Source organism: Capra hircus, chromosome 11, assembly GCF_001704415.2.
Source record: "Capra hircus breed San Clemente chromosome 11, ASM170441v1, whole genome shotgun sequence".
Lineage (NCBI taxonomy): Eukaryota > Metazoa > Chordata > Mammalia > Artiodactyla > Bovidae > Capra > Capra hircus.
This window is the reverse complement of record NC_030818.1, coordinates 7,158,222-7,172,728: the sequence shown is the minus strand read 5'-3', so window position 1 is coordinate 7,172,728 and position 14,507 is coordinate 7,158,222. Positions and strand designations below refer to the sequence as shown.

The 14,507-nt window shown below is 45.7% G+C and overlaps 1 protein-coding gene across 1 annotated transcript in view; it reads right to left on the bottom strand.

The window, feature by feature from the left end:
• The window catches only part of SLC9A4 (solute carrier family 9 member A4), a 52,488-nt gene continuing 42,884 nt past the window's right edge, over positions 4,904-14,507 (bottom strand). Inside the window, exons 10-12 of the mRNA XM_005686302.3 lie at positions 12,241-12,372; positions 10,907-10,994; positions 4,904-6,471 (exon numbers count right to left, since the gene is read on the bottom strand). Coding sequence (XP_005686359.2) covers positions 6,116-6,471; positions 10,907-10,994; positions 12,241-12,372 — 576 coding nt within the window. The 3' untranslated portion in view covers positions 4,904-6,115. The remainder of the gene's footprint in view (positions 6,472-10,906; positions 10,995-12,240; positions 12,373-14,507) is intronic.

Below are 14,507 nucleotides of genomic sequence, written 5' to 3'. Positions count from 1 at the left end.
TGAGAAAACCAAAGATTACTTGCCCAACATCATAAAACCAATCGATATAAGTGTGTTTTAGTCACTCAGTCGTGCCCAACTCTTTGTGCCCCATGGACTGTAGCCCACCAGGCTCCTCTGTCCATAGGATTCTCCAGGCAAGAACACTGGAGTGGGTCACCATTCCCTTCTCCAGGAGATCTTTCCCATCCAAGGATAGAACCTGGGTCTCCTGCATTGCAGGCAGATTCTTTACGATCTGAGTCACCAATATAGGATCTTATATAAAAAAAATTAGGCAGTCAGGCTCCAGAGCTACCCTCTTAACCGCTGGCCTATATCTACGCCCCCCAAAACAAACTTTTTTGTGGCCTTTTCTCGGCATTTCCCTCCACATTTGATCTTCGCAATTCTTGTTACATTTCCCACTCGGGCTACTTTAAAATAAACCCTAGCAGCCATGAGGTATGTGCATCTGAGGATGCCTTCCTAAAATTTGCCAAATGTAGTTTCCACTTATTCACAGGGTTGTGTGTGATTGGATTACTTGCATAATACCAAGGCACAAATGCCCTAAACATTCATATCAGAAACACCATTGTCATTTTTTCTAGCCTCCTTTGACAAACACTTCCCCACCCTGTATTCAACCTGTTTTCCTTGTTACCAGTCTATGCAGAGATGTACTGCTCTATTTTATGAGTATGACTGGTTACCTCTCTGAGTCATATTTGCCATTATTGTTTCTTGGTTTCCATATTCTCCGTTGTATGAACTATCTAAGTTTCAGAGAAACTCGTGTTCATTTCCTTATCTTATACCAAACCAAACACTCTCTCAGAAAACCTACAGAATTCTTAAACAACCCTGATGGAGCAAGAACTTGATATGCATGCTTCCTTTATCTGAGTCTGTTTAATGTAAACATGAAAATCATTTTGCTAAGTGTTAGGTACCCTATTAGGCTTTCAAGAAATAAAAATGAATAAGCCCTGGTGATTGCCCTCAAGCAGCTAGTGAACGACTTAGTGGCAGATCATTAATAGACCCTTGTGGGGAGCTAGAGAAAGTCTAGAGATGAAAACTCAAGCAGAGAAGCAAGAATTCTGACTTCCCAGATTGAGACCTCTCAACTGCAGGAACCACATTTCCATATAGGATCAGGTGAACTAGCAGTTTGCAAAAACTAAATAAATATCAGTTGAAGGCATACCATGTGGAAGATTTGTTTTAGGGACTTTTCATTGATGTTTAAAGTCTTTATTGAATTTGTTACAGTATTGGTTCTGCTTTATGTCTCGTTTTCTTGACCATAAGCCGTGTGTGATCTTACTCCCCGACCAGAGGTTGAACCCGCACCCTCTGCAATGGAAGGCAAAGTTTTAAACCTCTGGACCACCAAGGAAGCCCCTGTTTTCAGGATCTTCAAGGAGAATTTTTAAAATTCATTGTAATCTCACAAAGTAGATAGTAACTATTATTACCCCCTTTTCGTAGATATGGAAATTGAGGCACAGAAAAGTAGAGTGACTTTCTGGGGGTCACCTAGCTGGAGAAGATGAAACCATATTTTTAATTAAAACTAGTTTGACTCCAGAATCTATTTTTATCACCCTATCACATATTTTCACTAACTGGGTAGTCTCAGACAAGTGATTTTTCTAAAAGTAAAAGTAGTATTTGTTCTACTTCAAAAGAATAATTACCATTAATTGAGTAACTGCTAGAGTTCAAGCCCAGGTAGCTCTAGCCAATGTAGGAAATGCGGGCTTGATCCGTGGGTCGGGAAGATCCCCTGGAGGAGGAAATGGCAACCCACTCCAGCACTCTTGCCTGGGAAATCCCAAGTAAAGAGGAACCTGGTATGCTCCAGTCCATGGCGTTGCAAAGTGTCAGAAATGATTTAGCAACTGAACACACAACTCATATTTCAAACACTAATTTTAGATTCTAGAAAAAAACAATAGTAAACCTTGCACACGTTAGTGTGCACCGCAGCAGGCCATAGATCAAGAAGCCTGCCTAGACAGTGTTGTTGTTGACTACAAATCGGCACTTGCCATTGTGGGCTCTTGCCATCTACCCCTCCAAGGATAAAGCCATGTGCTCCTGCAGCTGGGGACCCTCAACATTCCCTGAAGGAATTCAGGACGGATAGCAGAAACGAGGCAGTCTGTGCTTGGGAAGAGAAACTGGCAGGGCAGGTCTTCAGATAGTTAGATATTCTCGGGAGCTGCTTTTATGAGCCCAATTCCTGTATCTCCTGAAATCTAGAAAAACACTAAAATCCTTCATGGTAATGACTATTCATGACTAGCAAAGTTTCATGAGACTAGTAGAAACTTTCTACAAAAAAATATGTGCTTAATTAAGCATACACTCCTCCTTCATCAAAACTACATATACACTGACCTCCCCTCACCCCCGTCCACCTCTTTGGAGCAGTTTCTCAGAGATGAGGTGCCATCTCCCAGGCTGCAGTGCTCATTTTGCCCCAAATAAAACTTAATTCGCAACTCTCAGGTTGTACATATTTTTAAGCCACCAGTATTCACTCACTGATTTCTTCATTCACCCTTGTGAAGGTGTTTAGGAAGTACATTAGCATTCAGATTCGTGGAATGTGTAAAACAGACAGTCCTTCCCACTGTGGACGGATATCATCCAACCCATGATGGCTTGAATTGAACTGAGAAGAGGTGAATTCTGTCTTTTTGTCTGACTGTTTGAGCTGAGATGTTGATTTTCTTTTGCCATTGGATTGAGACCTTCACCATCAGCGTTCCTGGTTATCTTGCCTTTTTGGACTCAGTGGGATTGTACCGTTGGCTTTCCTGGATCTCCAGTTTGCAAAGATGTATATATATATATATATATATGTGTGTGTGTGTGTGTGTGTGTGTGTGTGTATACCACACATATATATATAATCTATATTAATATATATGAAATATATAAAATATAAATATCATAAAATAAATAGGAGACACCCTGGTGACTCAGGTGTAAAGAACATGCCTGCCAACGCAGGAGACCCAGGTTTGATCCCTGAATTGGGAAGACCCCCTGGAGAAGGGAATGGCAACCCACTCCAGTATTCTTACCTGGAAAATCCCATGGACAGAAGAGCCTGGAGGGCCACAGTCTGTGGGGTTGCAAAAGAGTCAGACATGACTTAGGGACTAAAGCAAACAGCAAAACATAAAATGCATAAAATAAAAATACTATGAAATATACTGCTGTTGTCCAGTAGTGTCTGACTCTTTGTGACCCTTTGGAGTGTAACCCGCCAGGTTCTTCTGTCCATGGGATTCTCAGGCAAGAATACTGGAGTGGCTTGCCATGCCTTCCTCCCAGGGACCTTCCCCACACAGGGAAGGAACCTGGATCCGTTGCACTGAAAGGTGTGTTCTTGACCACTGAGCCACCTGGGAAGCCCTGCTTTGCAAATACTCATTTTCATTGTTGTCATGACTGAAATGTAATGAATATTCTTTGCAGATATTTTTAACAGAGAGCTGCCTGAAGTCCCAAGTGTGGTGTAGCAAAACTGCAGGAATCCCAGCAGTATTATCTAAATTCAGAACTTGAAATTCAGCTCCAGGGGTGTGGGTGGAAGGCAGCAAGCATTGTTTGCTAAACCCATGCTGGCTAGTGCTGCCTGCTCTGTGTGACTTTCCCGTGGGCGGGTCCCTGGATGAGGACCTGTCCTTTTGGCCTCTAAGAATACCTTTCCTCTTTCTGATTCGTTGTTTTTTATTAACTCTGCATTTGTAACTTTGGGGACACCCTTGTCCCCGCCACACAGACCCTTTTGAATACAGTATAGTTAAATAACAGGGTTGCCTCCTGAACCGGATCTGGGACAAGTACAAACTCAAAACAAGGGCAGCCTTCACCGGCGAAACAGAACACCAGCGAAACCCAGAATCCGAGTTTCACTTGCTCTTAGTCACCCAAAAAAAAACTCCTGTGAGGAAACAAAATAAATGAAACCCTGTGGGACCTTCCTTCCCTTTAAACTGGTCCAGAGCCACGGTGCTAGGTGACCCTTTATTTCAAAAGTTTCTAACTGGCTATATTTCTCATATTTCCTTGAGTTCAAAGATAATATGTCAACAGAAATAAAATACAGAAATACAAATAATTGCCTAAAGGATAATTCACGTTTTCGCGTCACTGTACCGAATGGGAGATGCACACTCCCAATCAATGATTTGGCTGCAGCCGCTGCGAGCTTCCCAGGTGGCACTAGAGATAAAGAACCCGCCTGCCAGTGCAGGAGACAAAAGACCCAAGTTTGGTCCCTGGGTTGGGAAGATCCCCTGGAGGAGGAAACGGCCACCCACTCCAGTATTCTTGTCTGAGAAATTCCATGGACAGAGGAGCCTTGCCGGCTACAGTCCATGGGGTCACAAATAGTCGGACACGACTGCACACACGTGCACATTGATCCCAGATCCGCGTTGCTCTGCCTGAAAACAGAGTGGTGACCCCCTTCATTCGTTTTACAACACGGTTCTAGTTTCTCTGCTGAGTTAAAATGTCTGGGAGTGGGGCAGGAATTGTGACTTCTTACCTGTCATACTTCTTAAGCATCCTTGGCTTGGAAGCTGGTTAGAGTCTCAGAAAGAAAAAGAATTTATTAAATCAAATACTGTGGGCAGATGAAACAACATATCACTTGCTAATTAGAGGAGTGGCCAGCTCTGAGGCAGGTGTCTCTTTTATTCCCAGTGACTTATGGCCCAATTAACAATTAACACAGACTGATGTTCTAAGAAAGAGCTTTCTGTCTGTGTGGCTGGGTTTTCTCAGGAGGAGTTAGAAATAAGATACTTGACAGAGTTGAGTTTGGAAAAAAAACAATTAAAAACTCCAAGAAACCACCTGCATTATTTGTGGATAAAACGTACTTGCAAAATCTCTAGACAACATCAACATACTTGCTGATTTTATTTATATAAAAAATGACTTTTCCTAATTTACAAAGCTGTCAGACATACTAGGCTTCTCAGGTGGCGCAGTGGTAAAGAATCTGCCTGCCAATGCAGGAGACACGAGAGACAAGAGTTCGATCCCTGGGTGGGGAAGATCCCTTGGAGGAGAAAATGGAAACCCACTCCAGTATTCTTGCCTAGAAAATTCCATGGACAGAGGAGCCTGGCAAGCTGCTACAGTCCATGGGGTCGCAAAAGAATCGGACATGACTGAGCTACGCAGCACAAACATACCAGAAGCAGTCTTACACCCCAGGTTGGGAAGGAGAGAGACAGAATGCTCCTCTGACGTCACCTCCACCATAGCTGCAGAACCCTGAGTTAACATCATTTACAAAACAGAAATCCAGGACAGTAAGATAGCCCTTGTCAGCCCCTGGCGTCCACGTTTGTCCTAGAGAGAAGCCCATGGCCTCCGAGGGAAGCAGATGCTGAAGAGGCACCAGCCAGCTTCTCAAGGCCTCACTTTTGTCCCCTGGAAAATGAGAATGTCTGATACCACCTTCTCCAGCGTCCCTCCAGCTCTGAGATGTCTTATGGACCACCGATGCTGTACAAGGGCTTTCCTGGCAGCTCTGTGGTTAAGGATCCATCTGCCAGTGCAGGAGTTGTGGGTTCAATCCCTGGGTCAGGAAGATGCCCTGGTGAAGGAAATGACAACCCACTGCAGACTTCTTGGCTGGAGAATCCCATGGACAGAAGAGCCTGGCGGGCTACAGCCCAAAGGGTCACAAAGAGTCAGACACGACTGAGAAACACCACACGCAGACATGAATAGAGCCAAGGGGAATTGCTGCCCAGTCCTGCTTGTATCTCAGTAATTACACTAAGCGCACACTTAGTGAATAATTCCTGCGGGGATGGATGTCTGTCCTCTGCAGAGAATTTGGCTATGAAGCACAGCTGAGAATATGGCAGAACCAGCAAGTGTGTTCCTGGTCCTGTGAAAAATCTCCCTTATAGAGTCTTACAGAATCATGTCTTATAGAATACAGAGTCTTGCTGTCTAATAGCTTCCAAAAACCCAAACTCAATAACTCTCTCCAGACCTCTGAACATCCTGCTTTCAACATAATCAGAAGACAGTGGACTCCGGAAAAACCCAGAAACAATCCCGTGGACGTGACACCACGATACTACTTCCTTTGGAGCAAAGGGCTGTGGGACAAGTTGCAGTCCCCGCCAGGTCTGAGCTCCGATGACAGTAGGGACCCAAATGCTGGGGCCTCCTCCTCACTCTCCTCCTCGGATTCAAACTCCTCATCCACTGCGTGAAAGAGCGGTTTGGGCCTCAAAATTGCCCTTCCGCCCCTGCCCAGGTGCTCTTCTCGGCTCGCATTTCTTCGGTAACCAAAGTGCGGTGGCGTCGCTGCTCTGTGTAAGCTCCTCATCGGGATGACTTCAGGTGCCCATCGTCTTTCCTGAATCGACTCCTTTGGAGAGTGTGTGCTGAACGTGATGGGAGGGAGTTCTGAGTCACTGCCGTCGTGATCTGGGACAGTATGATGAAAGGAAGAAAGAACAGGACTTAAGATCCGAGAGTGGGGACTTCATATCCAGATGCAGGAACTAGAGGGTGGCGTAGTCCTCCTGGTGTTTCAGCTCCTACGCTTACCTGTGGCATCAGGTAAAGTCACATGGCTGGGCACCCATTGCCACAGTCCATCCACAGAGCTTGCTCCTCCTGTCCCAGTCTTCCTGGGCTTTAGGAGGGGTGTCCAGGCAGGACCTCTCTATTTATACCACCAAGTGGGCCCCAAAGGCAAAAGAGCCTTGGAAGAGTGTATGTCGGCCTCAATCCAGCAAGAAGTTCCCACACATCTAGGGAAGTGGTGTCCTAACCCAGGAGGACAAGGGCTGAGTAGGGAGGGACAGTGATCCCCACATCACAGTCCGGTGAGCTGTGGGGACATCAGGGCACTATCTGCTGAATGCCCCACCGCCCTCCCCTAGAGCCCTGGTGGGCATGCGCTGACCCTGTCCTGCAGGATGAAGACTTCAGATTTGGAAAGAAAGTGAGTGCAAACAATTGTGCCCAGACACAGATGGAGCAGTATCTCAAATATCAATTATCTGACATTTGATTACAATTCGCTGATAAAATTAAGTCCCACTTCACTACTTTCCCTTCTCAGATTTCTGGGTTACCCACTCTTTTTGCTCACCTAACAAAATTTAGAGGCACTTCTCTGGTGGCTCAGACAATAAAGAATCTGTCTGTCAATGCAGGAGACCTGGTTCAATCCCTGGGTTAGAAAGATCCCCTAAAGGAGGGCATGGCAACCCACTCCAGGATTCTTGCCTGGGAAACTCCGTGGACAGAGGAGGTCAATGAGTACTGTTCATAGGGTCACAAAGAGTTGGACACAACTGAGCAACTAACAACAGCAGCAAAAAAGAACCCATGAAATTTAGAACCAATTGAGCAGATTTGAAGGAAAACAAATTCACTGGGACTAAGATTTCATTTAATGTCTAGATTAATTCACATCGAACTGACATTTTAAAGCATCATCTTCCTTTGAAGAATACCCCTATCTACCCAAGTCAAGACTTCTTTGAGGTCCCTCAGTAGTAACAGTCATAATGGCTAATATTTCTTGCTTCCCAGGTGGCTCAGTTGTGAAGAATCTAACTGCTAATACAGGAGATGCAGGGGACTCAGGCTCAATCCCTGGATCAGGAAGATCCCCTGGAGAAGGAAATAGCAACCCACTCCAGTATTCTCGCCTGGAGAATCCCATAGACAGAGAGGCCTGGCAGGTTACAGTTCATTGGGTCGCAAAGAGTTGGACACGACTGAGCACAAGCATGGAATTTCTTGCGCACTTACTTGGTTGCAGGCATTGGTCTAAGGGTTTTATCTGTGCTAAATGGCTTCACTGAGGGCAACACTTTTCTCTGTGAGGGGTACCAACATTCTCCTCTTTACAAAGAGGTAGTGAAGCATGGAAAAGTAGAGCTTTATGCTTTCTTCAGGTAAGTCCTATATATATTTTCCTATGACTTTGCCATTTATACTGAGAGCATATATGAAAAGTCTTTTACGGCATCTATTGAAAGGGCCGTTAGACCGATTTACCTGGTGAATAATACATGTGCATTTCCAAATGTTAAACAAACCCCACCTCTGGGATAAATCCTTTTTTGTAAGGTACAGTAAGCCTTTAATATTCTGCTGTTATTTTATTTATAAGACTATTTAAGATTTGTACATTAGTAGTGGAAGCTGCTACCAGAGCTTGTGATATTGACATTCATCTCAAGAGATGACGAGGCTGTCAGGCTGTCTATCACTCAAGAAACCTAACAGCACCAGCTGTTTATACCCGGAAGAGTTTTAAAAATTAAACTACTATATACCCTATAGCTGGTGTTATTTTGTTTTGTTTGTTTGATTTTGTGTGATAGCTCTTTTTATCATAAAATAATACTACTTACAAGAGTGTGACCTGGGAATAGATGACTAGACCAATGAAACAGAATTAAGAGTCCAAAACTCTCTTTGGGCATGCTCAGTTGCTTAGTCCTATCTGAGTATTTGTGACCTGATGATAATAGCCCACCAGGCTCCTCTGTCCATGGGATTTCCCAGGCAAGAATACTGGAATGGGTCTCCACTTCCTCCTCCAGGGGATCTTCCTAATCCAGGGATCCAAACTGCATCTCTTGCATTGGCAGGTAGATTCCTTAGCACGGTGCCATCTGGGAAGCCCATGGGCTCTCATATAATTGACTGTCAGTTGGAGAAGACTCTTGAGAGTCCCTTGGACTGCAAGGAGATCCCACCAGTCCATTCTGAAGGAGATCAGCCCTGGGATTTCTTTGGAGGGAATGATGCTAAAGCTGAAACTCCAGTACTATGGCCACCTCATGCGAAGAGTTGACTCGTTGGAAAAGACTCTGATGCTGGGAGGGATTGGGGGCAGGAGGAGAAGGGGATGACAGAGGATGAGATGGCTGGATGGCATCACTGACTCGATGGACGTGAGTCTGAGTGAACTCCGGGAGTTGGTGATGGACAGGGAGGCCTGGCGTGCTGCGATTCATGGGGTCGCAAAGAGTCAGACACGACTGAGCGACTGAACTGAACTGAACTGAAGCCATTAATATGATTATTAGGCTCCTATCTATTGACATCAAAATGTTACCACAACATAGGGCTGAGTGAACTGGACAATTTATAAAAATTCCCAAACAATGACTATACTGTGACAATGTATCATGTAGTGCTATGTGTGATTTTTTTTAAAAAAAAGTAGGTTCTGAGGACCTCTGCCCACCGCCGCCACCTCACATGCCCTTGGCCTTCGGGCCTCCACCGCCCCGGGCCCCAGCCCCGAGGAGCCAAGTAGGTCCTTCCGACAACAGGGGGAAAAAATTTAAAAAAAAAAAAAAAAAAAAAAGCAGGTTCTGGAAGGATAAGGATCAGAATGATGTAGGTAGAATTGTAGAGGATGCTTACCAAGATACTCTACAGTGAATATCTCTGGGTGTTGGGGTTTCAAGTGCTTTCAACCTTCTTTTTATGCTTTTCTCTATTGGTTGATTTTGATTTTATTACAAACATGCTTTTATATCAGAGAAAGTTTCATTGTAAGGAATAATTATGTTCATTCTTCAAACGTTTAATTCTCAAATCCTATGTGTTTTGTTTATTTAAATTTCCAATGTGATTTTTTAGTCTTGAAAATTTTGTAATATTGAAACAGAGAACATGGCATATCATACGTCACTTTATGCTAATAGAAAATCAATTTATATACATTTTAAAATAACAGCTTTTATGAGCACAATAGTCAGTTTCAATAATTCTAAAATTCTATTTAAGTATTAGATATTAAGGGCTTTCTCTGTGGCTCAGTGGTAAAGAATCCACCCACAATGCAAGAGGGGCATGAGACGCGGGTTCGATCCCTGGGTTGGGAAGATCCCCTGGAGGAGGTCCTGGCAACCCTCTCCAGTACTCTTCCCTGGAGAATCCCATGGACAGAGGAGCCTGGTGGCCCAGAGGGTCACAGAGAGTCGGACACGACTGAGCATGCATTAGATATTAAATGGGAAACATCCAATCCGTAAATTTGGTGAAAGCATTTTAGTAAAATTTAGCCAACTTTGGAGAATTCTTCTAATTTATAAACCATAGGTGAATCCTATCCCTTCAAAAACCTGCCCATTTTATGTTTCTCTAAGTCGAGGGTCAGCAATTGGTGACCCCCAGGTATATCACCCTGCTGGATCTTTTGGTACGGCTCCTGAGCTAAGATTGATTGTTACATTTCTAAATGGCTGAAAAAAAAATTTAGTAATATTTCTCAATAAATAAAAACTACATAAATTTCACTGTTTATCAATAAAGTTACTAATTCAATTAATAAGGCTATGGTTTTTCCAGTAGTCATGTATGGATATGAGAGTTGGACCATAAAGAAGGCTGAGTGCTGGAGAATTGATGCTTTGAACTGTGGTACTGGAGAAAACTCTTGAGAGTCCCTTAGACTGAAAGGAGATAAGCCAGTCAAACCTAAAGGAAATCAACTCTGAATATTCATTGGAAAGACTAATGCTGAAGCTGAAGCTTTGATACTTTGGCCACCTGATTAGAACAGCCAGCTCATTGGAAAAGACCCTGATGCTGGGAAAGATTGAGGACAGGAGGAGAAGGGGAAGACAGAGGGTGAGATGGTTAGCTAGCAGCACTGATTCAATGGACATGAGTTCGAGTAAACTCCTGGAGATAGCGAAGACAGGGAAGCCTGGGGTGCTGCAGTCCACGGGGTCGCAAAGAGTCATGACTTAGCAACTGGACAATAACAACGATTGTGTTCTCTTTTGCTTGTCATGTGTGTACTTACATAATATTCTTGATTTTTCCTTTTGACCTACACGCCTGAAAATAAAGAGAGGCAGCCCTGGATGCAAGTTACCTGTGAATTCAGCCACCTTCATGTCTCTGCCTGCTGGCAGAGGGCTGCTATAGGGGAAGGAGAGGTAGCGGATGTTCTTGGTTCCAGCCTGCGGGCAACAGGAGAAATAAAAAGACGAGTTAGCCCCTGTAACTGACGGCATCACATGGCAAACAAGGAGAAGGATACAGAGTCACAACGGCGCAGCCTGTTTGCATCACTGTCTTTCAGCTACTTTAGTTTAAGGAAAACAATGCTTCCACCTTCAATATTTTTCCCTTTCCTATCCTGATGAAACAGACCATGATAAACCCCTCCAAGTTCCTCCTGTGGCCCACTGGGATCAGGGTAGAGGTTAGGAGCTACTCCAGACTCAACGTCCATCCAGCGTCTCCTTATAAGATTGCCTGGTGTGTGCTCAGCTGTGTCCACCTCTTTGCGACTCTATGGACTACAGCCGCCAGGCTCCTCTGTCTATGGGATTTCTCAGGCAAGAACACTGGAGTGGGTTGCCATGCCCTCCTCCAGGGGGTCTCCTTGATCCAGGGATCGAACCCGCATCTCCTGTGTCTCTTGCATTGCAGGCAAATTCTTTACTGATGAACCACGTAGGAAGCCCAAGATATGGCCTCAAAAGGAGCAGTTGAGACGCACAGCTGGCGCCATGAAGATAAGGTCCAGGAATCTTGGCAAGAACACATTCCTCTCTGTACCTTCCTGGTGGAGAAGTAGGCTTCCTTGATCCTTGGGCCCCATGTCCATGGAGGGGCCCCTGGAGTCCCATCTCTGGCCGCTCGTCTAGCCTCACAGTGCAGGGAGTATGTTCCAGTCACTGGCCCAGCCTGAGCAGGCGCAGTTTGCTGCCACGTACCCCATGGACTTCCAGGTGGCTCAGTGGTAAAGAATCCACCTGTCAATGCAGGAGGCCTGGGTTTGACCTCTAAGTCAGGAATATCTCCTGGAGAAGGAAATGGCAACCCACTCCAGTATTCTAACCTGGGAAATCCATGGACAGAGGAGCCTGGTGGGCTACAGTTCACAGGGTCGCAAAAAGTTGGACACAACTGACTGACCGAACAAAAACAACCCCAGGGACAGTTTGGGCCCCAAAGGCCCCCTAGGAACCTGATTAAAAACAGACAATGGACCGTTAGCCTCATGTTACTGTGGGTTGGAGCTTGGGCCCCAAAAGCCATGGGCTCAGAGAAGGGGGTGTCTGCTGTCCGTACCCTCTTCGCTTCGTCTTACTCTGGCGCCAAGGGAGTGGTTGTTTGTTTAAACAGTGATAGGAGTCACCCGAGGAGGCCCCGGTCGGGGACTGGCCCAGCTCGGGGTGAGTTGGCGTCGCCCCTTACCGGCTTCCCCCAGGGCAGGCTGTGCCCTTTCTTCATGCTCTCCCTGAAGGTGTTCCGACGGCGGATCAGAATCTCCTTCGCCTGCTTCTCGCTCGTCTGGGGTTGGAGGTTGTATTTGTTGTAGGACAAGGTCTGCAGAAAGAAGGGGGCATCAAACATGTGCTGACATCTCTGCACGGCTTCCAGCCTCTGGAGGCCACGGGAAAGTCACGCACAAAACTAGTAGAGGGACCCCCTGGTGGTGCAGAAGCTAAGACTCCAGGCTGCCGATGCAGGGGGCCCGGGTTCCATCCCTGGCCAGGCAACCAGATGTCACATGAGGCAACTAAGAGTCCACTTGCTGCAACTAAGTATCTTGCAAGATGGAAGTGATGAAGATGGGAGATCCCGTGTGCCACAACTAAGGTCTGGTGCACCCAAATAAATAAATATTTTTAAAAACGCTTAGTAGAAGGAGAAGGTGACACCCACGCCCTCTGAGCCTTTGCCTCAATTACAGAGGTGCCATCTGCGGCTCTGGAGGAAAGGTCTGAGATCCGGGCCAGCCCACCAGGATGGAGCTGCGGTTGGAGCCCGTGCTTCTGGCTCACAGGGGCAGTGGCCCCCGCTGCGCTGCCATCCTGTGACCCTCAGAGCGGTCCTCCCGGAGGTACAGATGCCCAACTGTGGATGCCACCTTTGTGACCATCCTCAGCACTGTAGGATGCTCAGTGTTGCTAATGGTCTTCCACTAGCAACGAAGCAGACAGACAGTTGTCCTGAACTGCATCCTGGAATTCTCCTTCACGAGAGCAAGAGAACCGTGGTGGAGGGAGGAGTCACATGACCTATGTCAACACAGGATGATAGCCAACCAGGACCTCCTGTATAGCTCTTGGAACTCTGTTCAGTGTTCTGTGAAAAGCTAAGTGGGAAAAGAATCTGAAAAAGAATGGACACATACAGATGTGTAACTGCATCACCGTGCTGTGCACCTAAAACTAACACATCACTAATCAATGACACAAATAAAAAACAAATATTTTTTAAAAACGAGAAAAAAATAAAGGAGACTTTGAGGAAACAAGTGTGGCTAATTCCAGCTGCAATATACTGTATTAGCTACATACTGATTCTGAAGACATTCATTTTGTCAAGAGTATAAAATATCTTATTGGTAATTTTCATTTTTATGACACATTGAAATATTTTTGATGTGTGCCCATGCGTGCGTGCTAAGTCACTTTAGTCATGTCTGACTCTGTGACCCCATGGACTGGAGCTTTCCAGGTTCCTCTGTTCATGTGATTCTCCAGGCAAAAACACTAGAGTGGGTTGCCATGCCCTCCTCCAGGGCGTCTTTCCAACTCAGGGATAGAACCCGTGTCTCTTATGTCTCCTGCATTGGCAGGCAGGTTCTTTTACCATTAGCTCATAAAGTGGGTTAAATAAAATATATTATGAAATTTAAAAAAAAAAAAAAGATGGGATGAGACAGGAAAGACAGGAAGGGCAGGACAGGTGAGTCTCATTCTCTCATGGAACAAAAGTGGAAGCAAAAATTGTCTCCGGTAGAGCTCCTTGGTTTACCACGTATGTTCTCCCCACAGGACTCGCTATCACCTATCCACTCATCTTGGGCAGCAAGGAAGGGAGATCCTGCAAAGCTTAGACGGGAGAAGCCTGGGGGCAGGCTGAACAGGCGCTGATAGAAGAAAGATGACTCTCTAGGAATGTGATAAGAGAAGAGAGGATGGACAGGCAGCCTCGTTTACGCTGGGCTGGAGTTCCAGTATCTCTCTCATTTCCCAGTGAGTGAGTGAAAGTCTCTCAGTCGTGCCTGACTCTTTGCGACCCCATGGACTATACAGTCCATGGAATTCTCTAGGCCAGAATACTGGAATGGGTAGCCTTTCCCCTGCTTCAGCGGATCTTCTCAACCCAGGGATCAAGCCCAGGTCTCCTGCATTGCAGGCAGATTCTTTACCAGCTGAGCCACAAGAGAAGCCCAAGAATACTGGAGTGGGTAGCCTATCCCTTCTCCAGCAGATCTTCCTGACCCGGGAATCAAACTGGGCTCTCCTTCATTGCAGGCGGATTCTTTACCAACTGAGGACTTTCCCTAACCGCACTCTTCACCTCCATGGGGAGAGTCTCAGTACCAGGCACCCTTGGGGCTGTGACCCCTTTGCAGGCTGGTGTTCTTTAGACCAGGAAGTTCTTACCTACTTATCTAAGGCAGAAAGTGATAGTCTTGCTGAAATGGTTTCACTTGGAAAGATTTGAAA